A 15288-nucleotide genomic window follows, 5' to 3' on the forward strand; every position below is an offset into this window, starting at 1 on the left:
TGCCACCTTCTCCCACAGGCCGCTCCCCGGATCCGGCACACTTCTCCAACAGCTCCACCATCGCATCCATCGTCCTCGACCAGGACCGACCGCATCAGCTCGTCAGATCCACCATGGAGGTTCAGGTAAACTGTTTCACTGTCACCTGCCTCTTTGACAGCGGCAGCACGGAGAGCTTCCTCCACCCGGACACCGTGCGCCACTGCTCCCTCAAGGTACTACCCACGCGCAGGCATATTTTCATGGCCTCCAACTCCCAGTCGGCCGAGGTTTCAGGCTACTGCGTCGTCTCCCTCTCAGTGAACGGCGTGGTGTTCCAGGATTTCAAATTCATGGTCCTCCCTCACCTCTGCGCCCCCGCGCTCCTCGGCCTGGACTTCCAATGCCACCTGCGCAGCCTCACCTTGCATTTTAACGGCCCCTCCCCCCCCCTCTCGGTCTCCAACCCCCAGTTCTTCCCTGATTCCCCCCCGGATCCCACCTGTAGTCTCTCCACGCTCAGGATCCCCCCCCCCTTCACTGTTTGCTAATCTCATCCCCGACTGCAAGCCCGTGGCTACTAAAAGTCGGCGTTACAGTTTCGGGGACCGCCAATTCATTCGAGCGGAGATTAAGCGCCTTCTCTCGGAAAATATCATTGCTCCCAGCACCAGCCCCTGGCGAGCCCAAGTGGTGGTAGTCAAGTCTGGTGAGAAACACCGCATGGTCATTGACTACAGTCAGACCATCAACCGGTACACGCTGCTTGATGCGTATCCCCTGCCCCGCATATCTGACATGGTCAACCAGATTGCACAGTACCGGGTGTTCTCCACCATAGACTTGAAATCCGCCTACCACCAGCTCCCTATCCGCCCGGAGGACCGTAACTTCACGGCCTTCGAGGCGGACGGCCGCCTCTACCACTTCCTTAGGGTACCCTTTGGCGTCACCAATGGAGTCTCGGTCTTCCAACGGCAGATGGACCGAATGGTGGACCAGAACAGACTGCGGGCTACCTTCCCGTATCTGGACAACGTCACCATCTGCGGCCACAACCAGCAGGACCATGACGTCAACCTCACGAAATTCCTCCAAACTGCCAAACGCCTCAACCTCACGTACAACGAGGCAAAATGTGTTTTCGGCACCACCCGCCTCGCCATACTCGGCTACGTGGTGGAGAACGGTGTCCTCAGCCCCGATCCCGACCGTCTGCGCCCCCTTCTCAAACTCCCTATTCCCACCTGCCCCAAAGAACTGAGGCGATGCCTCGGACTCTTTGCCTACTATGCCCAGTGGGTGCCCGAGTACGCTGACAAGGCCCGACCCCTCCTCCGTTCCCCCTCATTCCCCCTCCCGCCCGAGGCCTGCCAGGCCTTCCACCTCCTAAAAACTACTATCGCCAGAGCCGCCATGCATGCGGTAGACGAGTCTGCACCATTCCAAGTCGAGAGCGATGCCTCCGACTTTGCCCTGGGTGCCACCCTCAACCAGGCGGGCAGGCCCATCGCCTTCTTTTCCCGCACACTCCAAGGCCCCGAGATCAGCCACTCCTCTGTTGAGAAGGAGGCACAAGCCATAGTGGAAGCCGTCCGGCACTGGAGGCACTACCTGGCCGGAAAACCATTTACCCTCGTTACTGACCAACGATCAGTTGCGTTCATGTTCGACAACAAACAACGAGGTAAAATAAAAAATGATAAGATATTACGGTGGAGGATCGAACTCTCCACCTACAATTATACTATCTTATACCGGCCAGGTAAGCTCAATGATCCTCCTGATGCCCTGTCCCGTAGTACTTGTGCCAACGCACAGGATGACCGGCTGCGGGCACTACATAATGACCTCTGTCACCCGGGCGTCAGGCGGCTCTACCACTACATCAAGGGCCACAACCTACCCTTCTCAGTCGAGGAGGTCAAGGCCATGACTAGGGACTGCCAAGTCTGTGCGGAGTGCAAGCCGCAATTCTACAAGCCAGACAAGGCGCACCTAATCAAGGCCACCCGCCCCTTTGAACGTCTCAGCATTGACTTCAAAGGGCCCCTCCCCACCCACAACCGCAACACGCACTTCCTCAACGTCATCGACGAGTACTCGCGGTTCCCCTTCGCCATTCCCTGCCCCGACACGACCTCCGCCACCGTCATCAAAGCGTTGCACGACCTCTTCATGCTGTTCGGTTATCCCAATTACGTTCACAGTGACCGGGGCTCCTCCTTCATGAGCGAGGAGCTGCGTCGGTACCTGCTCGCCAGGGGCGTTGCCTCGAGCAGGACGACCAGCTACAACCCCCGGGGGAACGGACAGGTGGAGAGGGAGAACGCGACTGTTTGGAAGGCCGTGCTGCTAGCCCTCAAGTCCAAAGGCCTACCAGTCTCCCGTTGGCAGGAGGCCCTCCCGTCCGCACTCCACTCCATCCGGTCTCTTTGTGTACTGCAACGAATGCTACCCCTCATGAGCGGATGTTTCTCTTCTCCAGGAGATCGGCATCCGTGACATCGCTTCCATCCTGGCTCCTGTCCCCGGGAGACGTCCTGCTCCGCAAGCACGTGCGGACCTCGAAGGCGGAGCCCCTGGTGGAGAGAGTCCGTCTCCTCCACGCCAACCCACAGTACGCGTACATAGCGTACCCCGACGGGCGTGAGGAGACCGTCTCCATCAAGGACCTGGCCCCCTCTGGGGCCCCTGCCGCCCTCGCCCCGCAACCTCCACCCCACTCCCTCTCTGCTCCCGTCGATCCCTCGGCCTGTTACTACTCCGTGCCAGCCGCTGTCATCCCGCAGTTTCGCCTCGAGCCAGCCGAAGCGGTGGGGGAAGTCATGCCGCCTCGCGAACCAGCACCACCGACCGCACGGATACCGCCGGACACTACCTCAGCGCCGCAGCTCCGACGTTCAAAGAGATCGACCAAACCCATCGTTCGTCTCGACCTTTGACGACACGGAACCTCCTGATGGACTCTGTTCACTGCTCCAAATTTTCACCCCGGACTTCCTTCTAAACAAGGGGTGAATGTGGTGATACACCACTGTACCTCCCTACCATTGTACATAGTATATAATAGTTGTGCGTAACGTGGCCCTGTAATACTGTGTATTGTACTGTAACTCTGCAGAGGTTCGGTCACTGGTAGGTAACCCGACCTGGCCACGGAGAGCTCCGCCTTAGCCACTCCCCCGGGAGTCAGTATAAGAACCTCTTCTGGGACAGCCCCCATTCTTTCTGGGGTCGTCTGTGACGGGTAAGCCTCCCATGTAGTATATTAAAGCCTGAGTTAAAGTCTCACATGTCTTTGTGGTTCTTGACGCTTAGCGCATCAGCCAGCCAGAGAGATGAGTGCTCACTGTGCGCCGCCCACAGGAGATTACCTTATATCCGGAACACTGGGAGGTGGAGCCAGAGGCGGAGTCTCCCTGGGTTCCAAACCCGGTCTTAAAGGGACATTACAAACCCGGTCTTAAAGGCACATGACCCATTCATCACATTCACCTCAAGATCTTGTTGTTATTGAACATGAAGGCGACTGACCGTTGGTCGGTGACGAGGGTGAACCTCCGACCGTAGTGCCTCCAGTGCCGCACGGCCTCCACAATAGCTTGCACCTCCTTCTCGACTGCGGAGTGCCAGATCTCGGAGGCGTTGAGGGTTCAGGAAAAGAATGCTACTTGCCTGCCTGCCTGATTGAGGTTAGCAGCCAGGGCGACGTCAGACGCATCGCTCTCAACCTGAAAAGGGATGGTTTTGTCCACCGTGTGCATAGCGGTCTTGATGATGTCGGGCTTGATACGGTTGAAGGCCGACCGGGCCTCAGCCGTGAGGGGAAAAATCGTGGTCTTTATGAGTGGGCGGGCTTTGTCCGCGTATTTGGGGACCCACTGGGCATAATAGGAGAAATGCCCCAAGCACCGTTTAAGGGCCTTGAGACTTATGGGGTAGGGGGAGTTCCTTGAGGGGACGCATGAGGTCGGGGTCGGGCCCTAGGACCCCGTTTTCCACGACGTAGCCGAGGGTGGCTAGTCAGGTTGTGTGGAAGACGCATTTTTCTTTGTTGTATGTCAGGTTGAGGGGCCCGTGCAGTCTGGAGGAACTTTGAGGTTTGCGTCTGGTCATGGCCGCAGATGGTGACATTGTCCAAGTACGGATAAGTAGCCTGCAGCCCGGACTGGTCCACCATTTGGTCCACCGTGCTCTGGAAGACGGAGACCCCATTAGTAACGCCGAAGGGGACTCTAAGGAAGTGGAAAAGCCAGCCGGCCACTTCAAAAGCAGTACAGAGGCGGTCTTCCGGGCAAATAGGGAGCTGGTGGTAGGCAGATTTTAGGTCGACCGTGGAGAATACCCGGTATTGCGCGATCCGGTTGACCATCTCCGTTATGCGGGGGAGGGGGTACGCATCGAGCTGCGTGAAGCGGTTTACGGTCTGGCTGTAATCCACGACCATCCGTTTCTTTTCCCCGGACCGGACTACCATCACTTGCGCCCTCCAGGGGCTGTTGCTGGTCTCGATGACCCCCTCTTTCAGTAAACACTAGACCTCTGACTTGATGAAAGTCATATCTTGGGCACTGTACCGCTGGCTGCTGGTGGCGGCGGGCTTACAGTCGGGGGTGAGGTTCGCGAATAGTGAAGGGGGTGCAACTTTCAGTGTTGCGAGGCTGCATACCGTGAGGGGGGGGGGCAAGGGTTCGCCGAACATCAGGGTCAGGCTTCGGTGGCTACATTGGAAATCCAGGGCAAGCAGCAGGGTGGCGCAGAGGTGAGGGAGGATGTACAGCTTGAAACGGGTGTACTCGGCGCCCTGGATCACGAGGTTCGCAATTCTGTACCCCTTGATTTGGACCCAGAATGGGACCCAGAGGCGAGGGCGATGGTTTGGGATGCAGGATAGGTGCGCAGGGAGCAGCGCCTTACCGTTTCTACGTGCACGAAACTCTCTTGTGCTCCCGGAGTCGAAGAGGCAGGAAGTGTCATGCCCGTTGATCTGGACGAGCATCATCGAGTTCCGCAGGTGCTTTGGCCACTGGTCGAGGGTGATTGCCCCCAGCTGTGGATAGTCAGAGACTTATGCGAGTTAGAGTTACAAAATGGCCACCCCCGTCGGTCGCACATGTCGGGTTTAGAAGATGGCCGCCCCCATGACTCGCACGCGTCTGATGTCGCGTCAGAAAAGGGCGCGTCTGGCCGGCGCGCAGCCGCGTTGCGAGGTCTCTGGTGGCTTGATTTTCGTGCCTGTTGAGCTTTTTGTTTCTGGGCCTTGGGCCTGGTCAGGCAGACCCTCGTGAAATGTCCCTTCTTTCCGCAGTCGCTACAGGTCGTGGAACGGGCAGAGCAGCGCTGTCGTGGATGCTAGCCCTGCCCACAAAAGAAGCACCCGGTCTGTGCGGGTCACCGCGCGGCGCAGGCCCATGGCGTGGCCGAGTCCGGGGAAGGCTGAGAGGGGCTCGCAGGGTACGTGCCGAGGTTCTTGTATGCCACCTCCAGGTAGGTGGAGAGCGTTACTGTTTCCTGCAGATCTTTTGCCCCATTTTCCAGGTGTCGCTGCCTAATATAGATCGAACATATTCCAGTCACATCTTGATGGTTGCAGTTTCTAGCGAGCATGGTGAGCTTTTCCAAGTACTCGTCCAGCGATTCCCCTGAGCGCTGCCGGCGAGTAGAGAGCAGCAGATGCCGTGCATGTACCTCATTGATGGGTTTTACGAATCGCTTCCTCAGAATGTCGATCGCGGCGCTGTAGTCGGCCGCCTTCTCGATCAGGCCAGAGATTCTGTGGCTCACCCTGGCGTGGAGTAGTCGCAGCTTGCTAGGCTTGGCGACGGGGACCGACGAGGAGTCCAGGTAGGCCGCAAAACACCGGTGCCAGTGTCCAAAAATTTCTTTGGCTTCCGGCGTACGTGCATCCAGGTCGAGCTTTTCTGGTTTGAGACCGCTATCCATCCTTTCGTAATCTGCTTATTAAATTGATGTACCCTCAATAATGACACGAGAGAGTGTACTCGTAAACGAAGGCTTCAATAAGCAGAGAACTTCGCCAGCCAGAGAGATGAGTGCTCACTGAGCGCCGCCCACATGACGTTACCTTATATCCGGAACCCTGGGAGGTGGAGCCAGAGGCGGAGTCCCCCAGGGTTCCAAACCGGTCTTAAAGGGGCATTACATGCATCGGTCTTAAAGGCACATTACCCATTCATCACAGATCCAAAGCTAAGGACCGCTCCAAAGAGCACAAAATCCCAGAGGGATAAAAAGAGACACAGTCATGTGTTCGGTCTCTCTTGGCCTCGGCTCCTACGCCTAAAACCAAGTGTAGCATTACGATCAGAAGACAAGTTCAAGACCAATGATCGCTACCAGACGGATGAGCCCAGCAGAAATGAAGCCACTTCTTCTACCCAGCCACGCAAGATCTGAACAAAGGCCTTGTTCATCTGCAAAGAGCCAACTGCCCTGAAGTTAAGTATAGGTTATTGTAGCTGTTGGATGTAGTTTAACTTGTAGTGTTTTATGTTGCATGTCGAAGTAATCCTTGTGTGTAAATAAACTATCTTTGAACTTGAACTGACTAACTAGTTGTTCGGTCTTTGATCGATATCCGGTAAAGCCTTGTGGTGGTATCATTTGGTACCTGGCGACTCTGAAAAGCAATATTATCATTAATAACTGGCATATCTAGTTAATTTGGCAACATTATTGGTGCCGTTTGGTGGGATGGTATCCCACTCATTAAAAAGAGCAACATTATTGGTGACTCCGGTGCCGACTGGCAACACCGCCTCAACGGGTACTCTACTACTGACGGCACGAGGTGGAGAATTTAGCCGATTTTTGCATTAGCAGTTCTATTTTGATAGGGGCAAAAATCTGGATTTGCAAGACCCCATCAGGTTTTATAAATTTTGCGAGCATAAGATGTTGGGAAACTAAAGCTGCAACGGCAAACACACATCAACATCCTCTGCACTTAACTGAAGATCACAAAAATATATTCCATTACAAATGAAAAACACACATCTGGGGCGTCATTCTCCGACCCCCGCCGGGTCGGAGAATGGCCGTTGGCCGCCGTGAATCCCGCCCCCGCTGAAGTCTCCGGTACCGGAGATTGGGCGGGGGCGGGAATCGGGCCGCGCCGGTTGGCGGGATCCCCCGCTCAATTCTCCGGCCCGGATGGGCCAAAGTCCCGCCCAGAAATTGCATGTCCCGCCGGCGTAAATCAAAGCTGGTATTTACCGGCGGGACCAGGCGGCGTGGGCGGGCTCCGGGGTCCTGGGGGGGGCGATCTGACCCCGGGGGGTGCCCCCACGGTGGCCTGGCCCGCGATCAGGGCCCACCGATCCGCGGGCGGGCCTGTGCCGTGGGGGCACTCTTTCCCTTCCGCCTCCACCACGGCCTCCACCATGGCGGAGGCGGAAGAGACTCTCCCCACTGCGCATGCGCGGGAAACTGTCGGCGGCCTCTGACGCTCCCGCGCATGCGCCGCATTTCCGTGCCAGCTGGCGGGGCACCAAACGCCATTTCCGCCAGCTGGCGGGGCAACAAACACCATTTCCGCCAGCTGGCGGGGCGGAAATCCCTCCGGCGCCGGCCTAGCCCCTCAATGTTGGGGCTCGGCCCCCAAAGATGCGGAGCATTCCGCACCTTTGGGCCGGCGCAATGCCCGTCTGATTGGCGCCATTTTTGGCGCCAGTCGGCGGACATCGCGCCGTTGGGGGAGAATTTCGCCCATTTCCTTGGTGAATTCTGTCTTGTTTAAAATCCAGTAGCACACTGGCTTTGTGGCTGAAAATTATATTTAACAGATTGCCAAGGCTGCTGAATTTGGTCAGACTCTGATCCAAGAAATACAAAGATTATTATTATAGTTACAGGCCTTGCAAGCACTTACCAAGGTCTCCTCCATATCTTCCGCCCCTTCTTTTGTTCTTTGGTTCACCTGATGAATGCGTAGAAACAGCATCATTTAATAAAATGTAGTATTATAACTATGAAAGAGTTACAACCTGTGGCTGAGGTATTTTGCAGTGTGCAAGAAATTTAGATGATGAAAAGAAACACTGAAATTTATCCCTAAACCCCAATTGTGGTGCAGCAATTATGGGCTACACAATTGTGCTTTATTTTATTTGTAATTTTCCTTCTGACCCAACCAAAAGTCTTGTTTTAAAAAAATCACGACACAATAGTTTAAAAGGAACTAACGCAGTTGCAAACTTATTTGGGTGAATAAACCAAACTAGCTCAACCTGCTCGTATTCCCAATTCTCTTCCCACCTAGAAGTGCACTACACAGACTTTTGTCTTTCCATAGCTAGTTATTTCTGGTACAGGTTGCTAGTCTGATGCCAGAGGCTTATAGCTTGAGGGCATGTTGGAAGGATTTGTAGTTCGACACTCAACGTGTTTGATCACGTTATGAATGCACATCCCTTGGATATCAAGTCCTACGGTGGACTCAAATCCGGAGAGGCAAGATCCCAACCACTGCGCCAAAAGACCTCCATATTCAGTTGGTATGGTAAAAGATTAGATTCAGTTTCAGGATTCATAGAGACCTGCTGCATCTCCTGTTATACTGTTTGCAATCACGTCTGCAATTGGCAGCACAATTGAGAACGAAGCAATTTTTGCTTTTGATTTACTGGGTAATGTGTCTCAGGCTCACCGTGATCTTCATTCCTTTAACTTGAAGTTTATTCCACATGTTGATCATTCCTTGCATGAAGTAGTAGTTTCCAATTTCTGTTTTGAAAGTTTTCTTTTTGTAGTCTGAACCCACATCCACTTTCCCTACTCCCAAAGTAATGTCCTGTGTTAACTATTTCTTTCTGCGGGCTCTCTAATTCTTGGTTGGGCAGAAACCCAAACAATCCCCGTCTACCACTATCTTCTCTGCTAGCTGAGCTTGTTCGCTCACTCAACAATTTTGCCTTTAACTTGTCTCACTTCCTGCAAATAAAAGGCATAACGAGTCGCTCTGAATTTACATCAGCAGAGTGCTGGCTCATTTGCAAGTCCTGACTCTCTTACCGAAAAGCGCCCCCAATGGGAACGGTTACAGCACGCGTCAACACTGAGGGTGCGATTCTCCCAAAAGTACCCTCGTGAGCGTGTTTAGCCGCGTGTTTCCCGGCGCTCGCAGAGCCGAGGAACACATAGGTGGCTATTCAACGCGACTGGCATTGAATAAGGGACCTGAACCAGGAACGTGCAGCCAAGGCCGCACAAGCCCCGTTTTGTACAGTGGGAGCTCTGCTCACCGGGACTCCCCACTGTAGCAAGAGATTGGGTCTCAGAGGCCCCTCAAACGATCCCCGACTCCCGACCCCAACCGCATTATGGGAGGATCCCCGGCACCCCTCCATAAGTCCCCCAACACCCATGCCTGGCAGAAAATGGCACCCTGGCAGCGTCCATGCTGGTATCCAGGTGGCACTGCAAGGGCATCACCCTGCTCAAAGGGCATGCAGGTGGGGGCCTCCGATCCCTTGTGAGACTCAACGAGTGCTGTTCCGTCTGGTACTCTTTTGTGGTGAAGGGGTTGAATCCAACAGCCTCAGGAATCTGCACATTAGAGTGAGGCTTACTGCTTCGCTCTAATATGAGGATTTGCCAAATGGTGATCCTGCCCTTTGTGCAGCTTGGCCATTGGATCGCACCCAAGTCTCCCAAACAGAATCCCTCCTTATTCATTTGTAGAATGTGGGGGTAGCTGGCTGGGTCAGCATTTGTTGCCCATCAGAGTCAACCACATTGTGCTGTAGATCCAGAGTCACATGTAAGCCAGACAACACAAGTCCTTCCCGAGAGGACATGAGTGAACCAGATGGGTTTTTACAACAATTGACAATGGTTTCATCGTTCAGTGACAATACCACGCCACTGCTCCTCATCTTCCGATTAGGCAGGTTACAGCCTTATGAACTCAAACAACTTCAGACTGTGTAGTTTCTCCTTGAGTTTGATCTTTTTTTAAATCCAACGTTTTTTTGTCTCATTGTCTTTAAAAGTTTTTTTTTTTTTAAAGAGTACCCAATTATTTTTTTCTCCAATTAAGGGGCAATTTAGTGGCCAATCCACCTAACCTGCACATCTTTGGATTGTGCGGGTGAAACCCACGCAGACATGGGGAGAATGTGCAAACTCCACATGGACAGTGACCCAGGGCCGGGATTCGAACCCGGGTCCTCAGCGCCGCAGTCCCAGTGCTAACCACTGTGCCACATGCCGCCCTTTTTGTCTCAATGTTGATCATCATCTCAGCAGAAATGATATTGTAATGTCTCGCACGGGACCCATGGGGTAGGAATGCTCGTCTTCCCTGTGCACTTTGCAGAGCTTCCCTGTTAGGGGCGGGATATCTTAATTATCCTCTGTATATGAGGTTGGCTAATAAGGTACCGACTCGAGAGGAACCCGGTGTATATATCGTTCATGTAAATTAAACTGCATTCTTACTTTGCTTGGTGTGAACTCCCCATGTTCTTATTAAACTAGCGACGAGCAGTAAACTGATTTGTTGTCAAAGCTGTGACCTACTCAGCTGAGCCACCGTCCTGATTTTCTGGATCCAGATTTGGATTTCTTTGATTTGCCACACCTCTGTTTGGGTGATGAATTTGACACCGGTGTTGAAGACAGGAACGATACGCTGAATGAGTTATTTTTTCCGGGCCAACAATATCACAGGGAACAGCGGCAGATGTTCATGGTGTGGACTCATGACCTTCGGGGTGATTTGGAGTCTCACATACCGGGTGCACCGGATATGCTAACATTCAGCCAGCTCGTGACACGTGTGGTGCAACACTTCAAACCAACCCCGTCGATAATCGTTCAAAGATATCATTTCAGTACGGCGGAGAGGTCCACCGGTGAGTCTGTCACGGAGTTCCTGGGCAAGATTCTCCGTTTCTGATCACAAGGGCTGGATTCTCCAATCGCCGATGACGAAATCGCTTTCGGTGATTGGCCGGAGAATCCATTTTTACACCGGAATCGGGGGGTGGCGCCATTTTTCCGATGCTCCGTCCCATTAAAACAGTGTACTCGAGGACATCACCTAAGGCCCTCCCCGATGCTCCGCCCCTGATGGGCCAAATCCCCAACGGCATGGGACACATGTGCTCTCACCTTTCGGGGACCTCGCGAGGCGGCTGCGGACTGTGTCCAGTGCCACCACAGTCAGGGGGACAGCCATTCCCCTGGCAGGGGCTGGGGGGGCTGACGAGGGGCGTCACTGTGGGAAGTTTTTGGCAGGCCAGGTCCGCGTGCGGCTGCGCCATGTTGTGCAGCGTGGCCAAGGACACGGCCATTCTGCGTCTATATCGGCAGGTAAATCCAGGGGCTTTACGTTATCACTGCTGCTAGCCCCCCACCGGGCGAAGCATCGGTGTGTGGGCGCTGCCGACTTTTTGGTCGTAAGACCAGACGGATCCTACGGACATAGCCGCAGAATCAGAGTGCCCTAAGTGTTGAGGCCAATGCAGAATCCGTGGACTTTTATGACAGAAAAACTGGCGACACACCTAGACCGATTCCACTACTGTTAAGGGGCTAGCACCGGCCCCTCGTGGAACACAACCAGTTCTAATGAGAAACGGTGCCGGATTCGCTGGTTTCGCGATTGACACCCAAAGGCTGACAAGTTGCAGCCGCATACAAACAATTCTCCCCCCACACACACCACCCCAGCCAACAAGATGGCAGCAAGGAGAGCAGCCCCGTGGTTCGCAAAAGCTGAGCTGGAGTGGTGGAGGAGCGGCAGATGACCCTGTACTCCGGCCTGGGAAGGAGACTGCCAGCCGCTGCCATTCACGGTGCCTGGGCGCAGATGGCAGAGCCCGTGGGCAACACCATCCAGTCGGGCCAGCAGTGCCAGAAAAAACTACACAACCTCTCCTCAGGGCGGCCAGAGTGAGTAGGCAGCAGTGCGCCCCTGGCATCAACCCCTCTCCCACACATCCAAACTCCACCATGCACCACTGCAGGTACAAATGCCGGCTACCATGGCTACTGAGGCCATCACCTACCCACCCGTTGGGCTGCATGCGTCGGTCGGATTGTCTGACACTGTTGTTTTCTTTGATGGTGGCACAGTCGCAGCATGATGTGGCACAATCCCAAACGGCGATGGTCTACTCCCTGTGCTCCACGGCCGCAAGCATGCAGACGCTGGTCGAGATCAGAGTGGTCTTCCAGGACTGGCAGCACCAGGTGTTGGGGGGGGTCTCAGGGAATAGCTCCCAACCTCCGTCCCAGGGAGTAGCCTGGGGGGATCGGACACCTTGAGGGAGGAGGCAGTGATGGGGTCTGTGCCGGCGACTCCCGCAGGAACGCTGTTAGCATCTTGGACCCCCCCCCCCCAGTCTGTCCATCCCTGGCGGGCCGCTAGAACAGGAACGCACCATGCCACCCGGGACGTCCCAGATGACACCCGCCAATGGGGACCCATGTTGCAGGGCAGGAATCACAGCAGGCTGCCTCCACTCCTGCACTGCCAGGGGATCCAGCTAGACATAGCGTTAGGGCCCGTAAGGCCAGAGAAGTAGACACCAGTTAAGTTGGCACTGGTGCAGGGCACAGTTTAGTTATAGGGTCTAGGGCACAAATCTGTAAATATTTGTTCACAATAAACACCTGTTACCACTGTTACATCCTGCCCCGGTGCTCTGTCTGATGGGCCCTAGTCAGTGAACCTTAAGGCGATCAGAGCATCCTGTGAGCGTTGACCTTGGTGCACCTCTGTGTTCTGCCCACCCTCATCCTCCTCGTCGGACGAGGCCTGGCCTTCATCCACCTCCTCCAGCACCTAGCCCCTCTGCTACGCGATGTTATGGAAGAGCAGCAGGCTGCCACGATGCTCACGACCCTTTCAGCATCATGCAGGACGTCCAGGCACCTGATCTGCATCTTCAAGGTCAAAGCACCGCATTATCGCACCCCTGGTCGCTGCCTGGGCGTCATTGTAGTGGGTCTCCGCATCGATCAGTTTAACCGGTAGGAGGATCCAATCCAGCACCAGCTTCAGGCAGAGGGGGTTGTGTGAAAACCGTTTAAAATTCTTAAGTGAAGAACTCTAATCTTCTTATCTCATTGACGCTGATAGTTAATTTGGTGGAAACAAATAAGAAGTTGAACAGACCTGAAGTAAAACTTAGGAATTAGGAGGAGAAGGCAATTCAGCCCTTCGAACTTGCTCCACCACTCAATCAGATCATGGCTGATCTCTTCCTGGTCTCAAAGCCACCTCCTTACCTGTTCCCCATAACCCTTTATGAAACTATTTAATGATTCGGGCTCCACCGCACTATGTGGCAGCGAGTTCCACAAATTCACCATCCTCAGCGAGAAGTAGTGCCCCTCATCTCAGTTTTAAATCTATTGCCTCTCAACCTATATCTGTGAGCTCTTGTTCTAGATTGCCCCACAAGGGGGAACATTTTGTTTATATTTACTTTATCAATCACTTTTAATATTTTATATGTCTCTCATCCTTCTAAACTCTAGCGAGAATAAGCCCAAACTGTTTAATTTCTCCTCATAAATCAACCCCATCATCCCCGGAATCAATCTGGTGAACCTCCTGGTGAAGCCAGATATGATCTAAAGAAATCCATCAAAGATACCAAAAGACAGTACCGGACCAAACTCAAGTCCCAGGCTAGCCACACGGACCCCCGCCATCTATGGCAAGGTCTGCAAGACATAACAGGCTACAAGATGAAGGCATGTAAAATTGTCGGCTTCAACGCACCCCTCCCTGATGAGCTCAACGCATCTATGCCCGCTTTGAGCAAGAGGTCAGCGAGAGCGAGCCCTCCACCCCAGAAGCCGCGGATGAACTTGTATCTGAGATCACCACTGCAGACGTCAGAGCAGCCTTCTTGAAGGTCAACCCACGGAAAGCCACTGGCCCGGATGGGGCACCCGGACGAGCACTCAGGTCTTGTGCGGATCAGCTGGCAGGGGTATTCGCAGACATCTTCAACCTCTCTCTACAACAATCCGAGGTCCCTATCTGCTTCAAGAAGATGGCCATCATCCCTGTACCAAAAAAAAGTCAAGCAGCGTGCGTTAATGACTATTGTCCAGTGGCTCTGACATCCATCATCATGAAGTGCTTCGAAAGGTTAGTGATGGCTCGAATCAACTCAAGCCTCCCAGATTGCCTTGACCCACTACAGTTTGCCTACCGTTGCAACAGGTCCATAGCAGACGCCATCTCCATAGCCCTGCACTCTACCCTGGAACACCTAGATAAGAAAGACACCGATGTCAGACTCCTATTTATCGACTACAGCTCAGCCTTCAACACCATCATTCCTACGAAACTCATCTCCAAACTCCGTGGCCTTGGCCTCGGCTCCTCTCTCTGTGACTGAATTCTGAACTTTCTAACTCACAGATCACAATCAGTAAAGATAGGCAACAACACCTCCTCCACGATCATCCTCAACACCAGTGCCCCACAAGGCTGTGTCCTCAGCCCCCTACAATACACCTTATAAACCTATGACTGTGTGGCCAAATTCCCCTCCAACTCGATCTTCAAATTTGTTGATGACACCGTAGTGGGTCGGATTTCGAACAATGACGAGACAGAGTATAGGAATGAGATAGAGTATCTGGTGAACTGGTGCAACGACAATAATCTCTACCTCGATGTCAACAAAACGAAGGAGGTTATCATCGACTTTAGGAAGCGTAGTGGAAAACATGCCCGTCTACATCAATGGGAACGAAGTAGAAAGGGTCGAGAGCTTCAAGATTTTAGGTGTACAGATCACCAACAGCCTGTCCTGGCCCCCCCAAGCCGACACTATTGTTAAGAAAGCCCACCAACGACTCTACTTTCTCAGAAGACTAAGGAAATTTGGCATGTCAGCTACGACCCTCACCGACTTCTACAGGTGCACCATAGAAAGCACTCTTTCTGGTTGCATCACAACTTGGTATGGAGCCTGCTCTACCCAAGACCGCAGGAAACTACAAAAGGTCGTGAATGTAGCCCAGTCCTTCACGCAAACCAGCCTCCCATCCATTGACTCTATCTATAATTCCCGCTGCCTCAGAAAGGCAGCCAGCATAATTAAGGACCCCACTCACCCCGGACATACTGGGCGGGATTCTCCACTCCCACGCCGAAGTGGCCGCGCCGTCGAGGTTCACGACAGCGCGGAACGGCCCCGGTCCCGACCGATTCAGGCCCTGACAATGGGCCAGTATCGGGGCCGCGTCATCTACCCGCGCCAGGCCTTGTCGCCCGCGTAAAAGCGGCGCCGCATAGATGACGCGGCTGGC

The 15288-nt window shown here is 53.8% G+C and overlaps 1 protein-coding gene across 3 annotated transcripts in view; it reads right to left on the reverse strand.

Moving 5' to 3' along the window:
* The window catches only part of LOC140398808 (uncharacterized), a 195347-nt gene that overhangs the window by 145895 nt on the left and 34164 nt on the right, over positions 1-15288 (reverse strand). For 2 of the 3 annotated variants that reach the window (XM_072487776.1, XM_072487774.1), the window contains one exon: positions 7874-7921. The exons of the other annotated variant lie outside the window; for it this stretch is intronic. In XM_072487776.1, coding sequence (XP_072343877.1) covers positions 7874-7921 — 48 coding nt within the window. The remainder of the gene's footprint in view (positions 1-7873; positions 7922-15288) is intronic. 3 annotated transcript variants of the gene reach the window in all.

Source organism: Scyliorhinus torazame, chromosome 22 (assembly GCF_047496885.1).
Source record: "Scyliorhinus torazame isolate Kashiwa2021f chromosome 22, sScyTor2.1, whole genome shotgun sequence".
Lineage (NCBI taxonomy): Eukaryota > Metazoa > Chordata > Chondrichthyes > Carcharhiniformes > Scyliorhinidae > Scyliorhinus > Scyliorhinus torazame.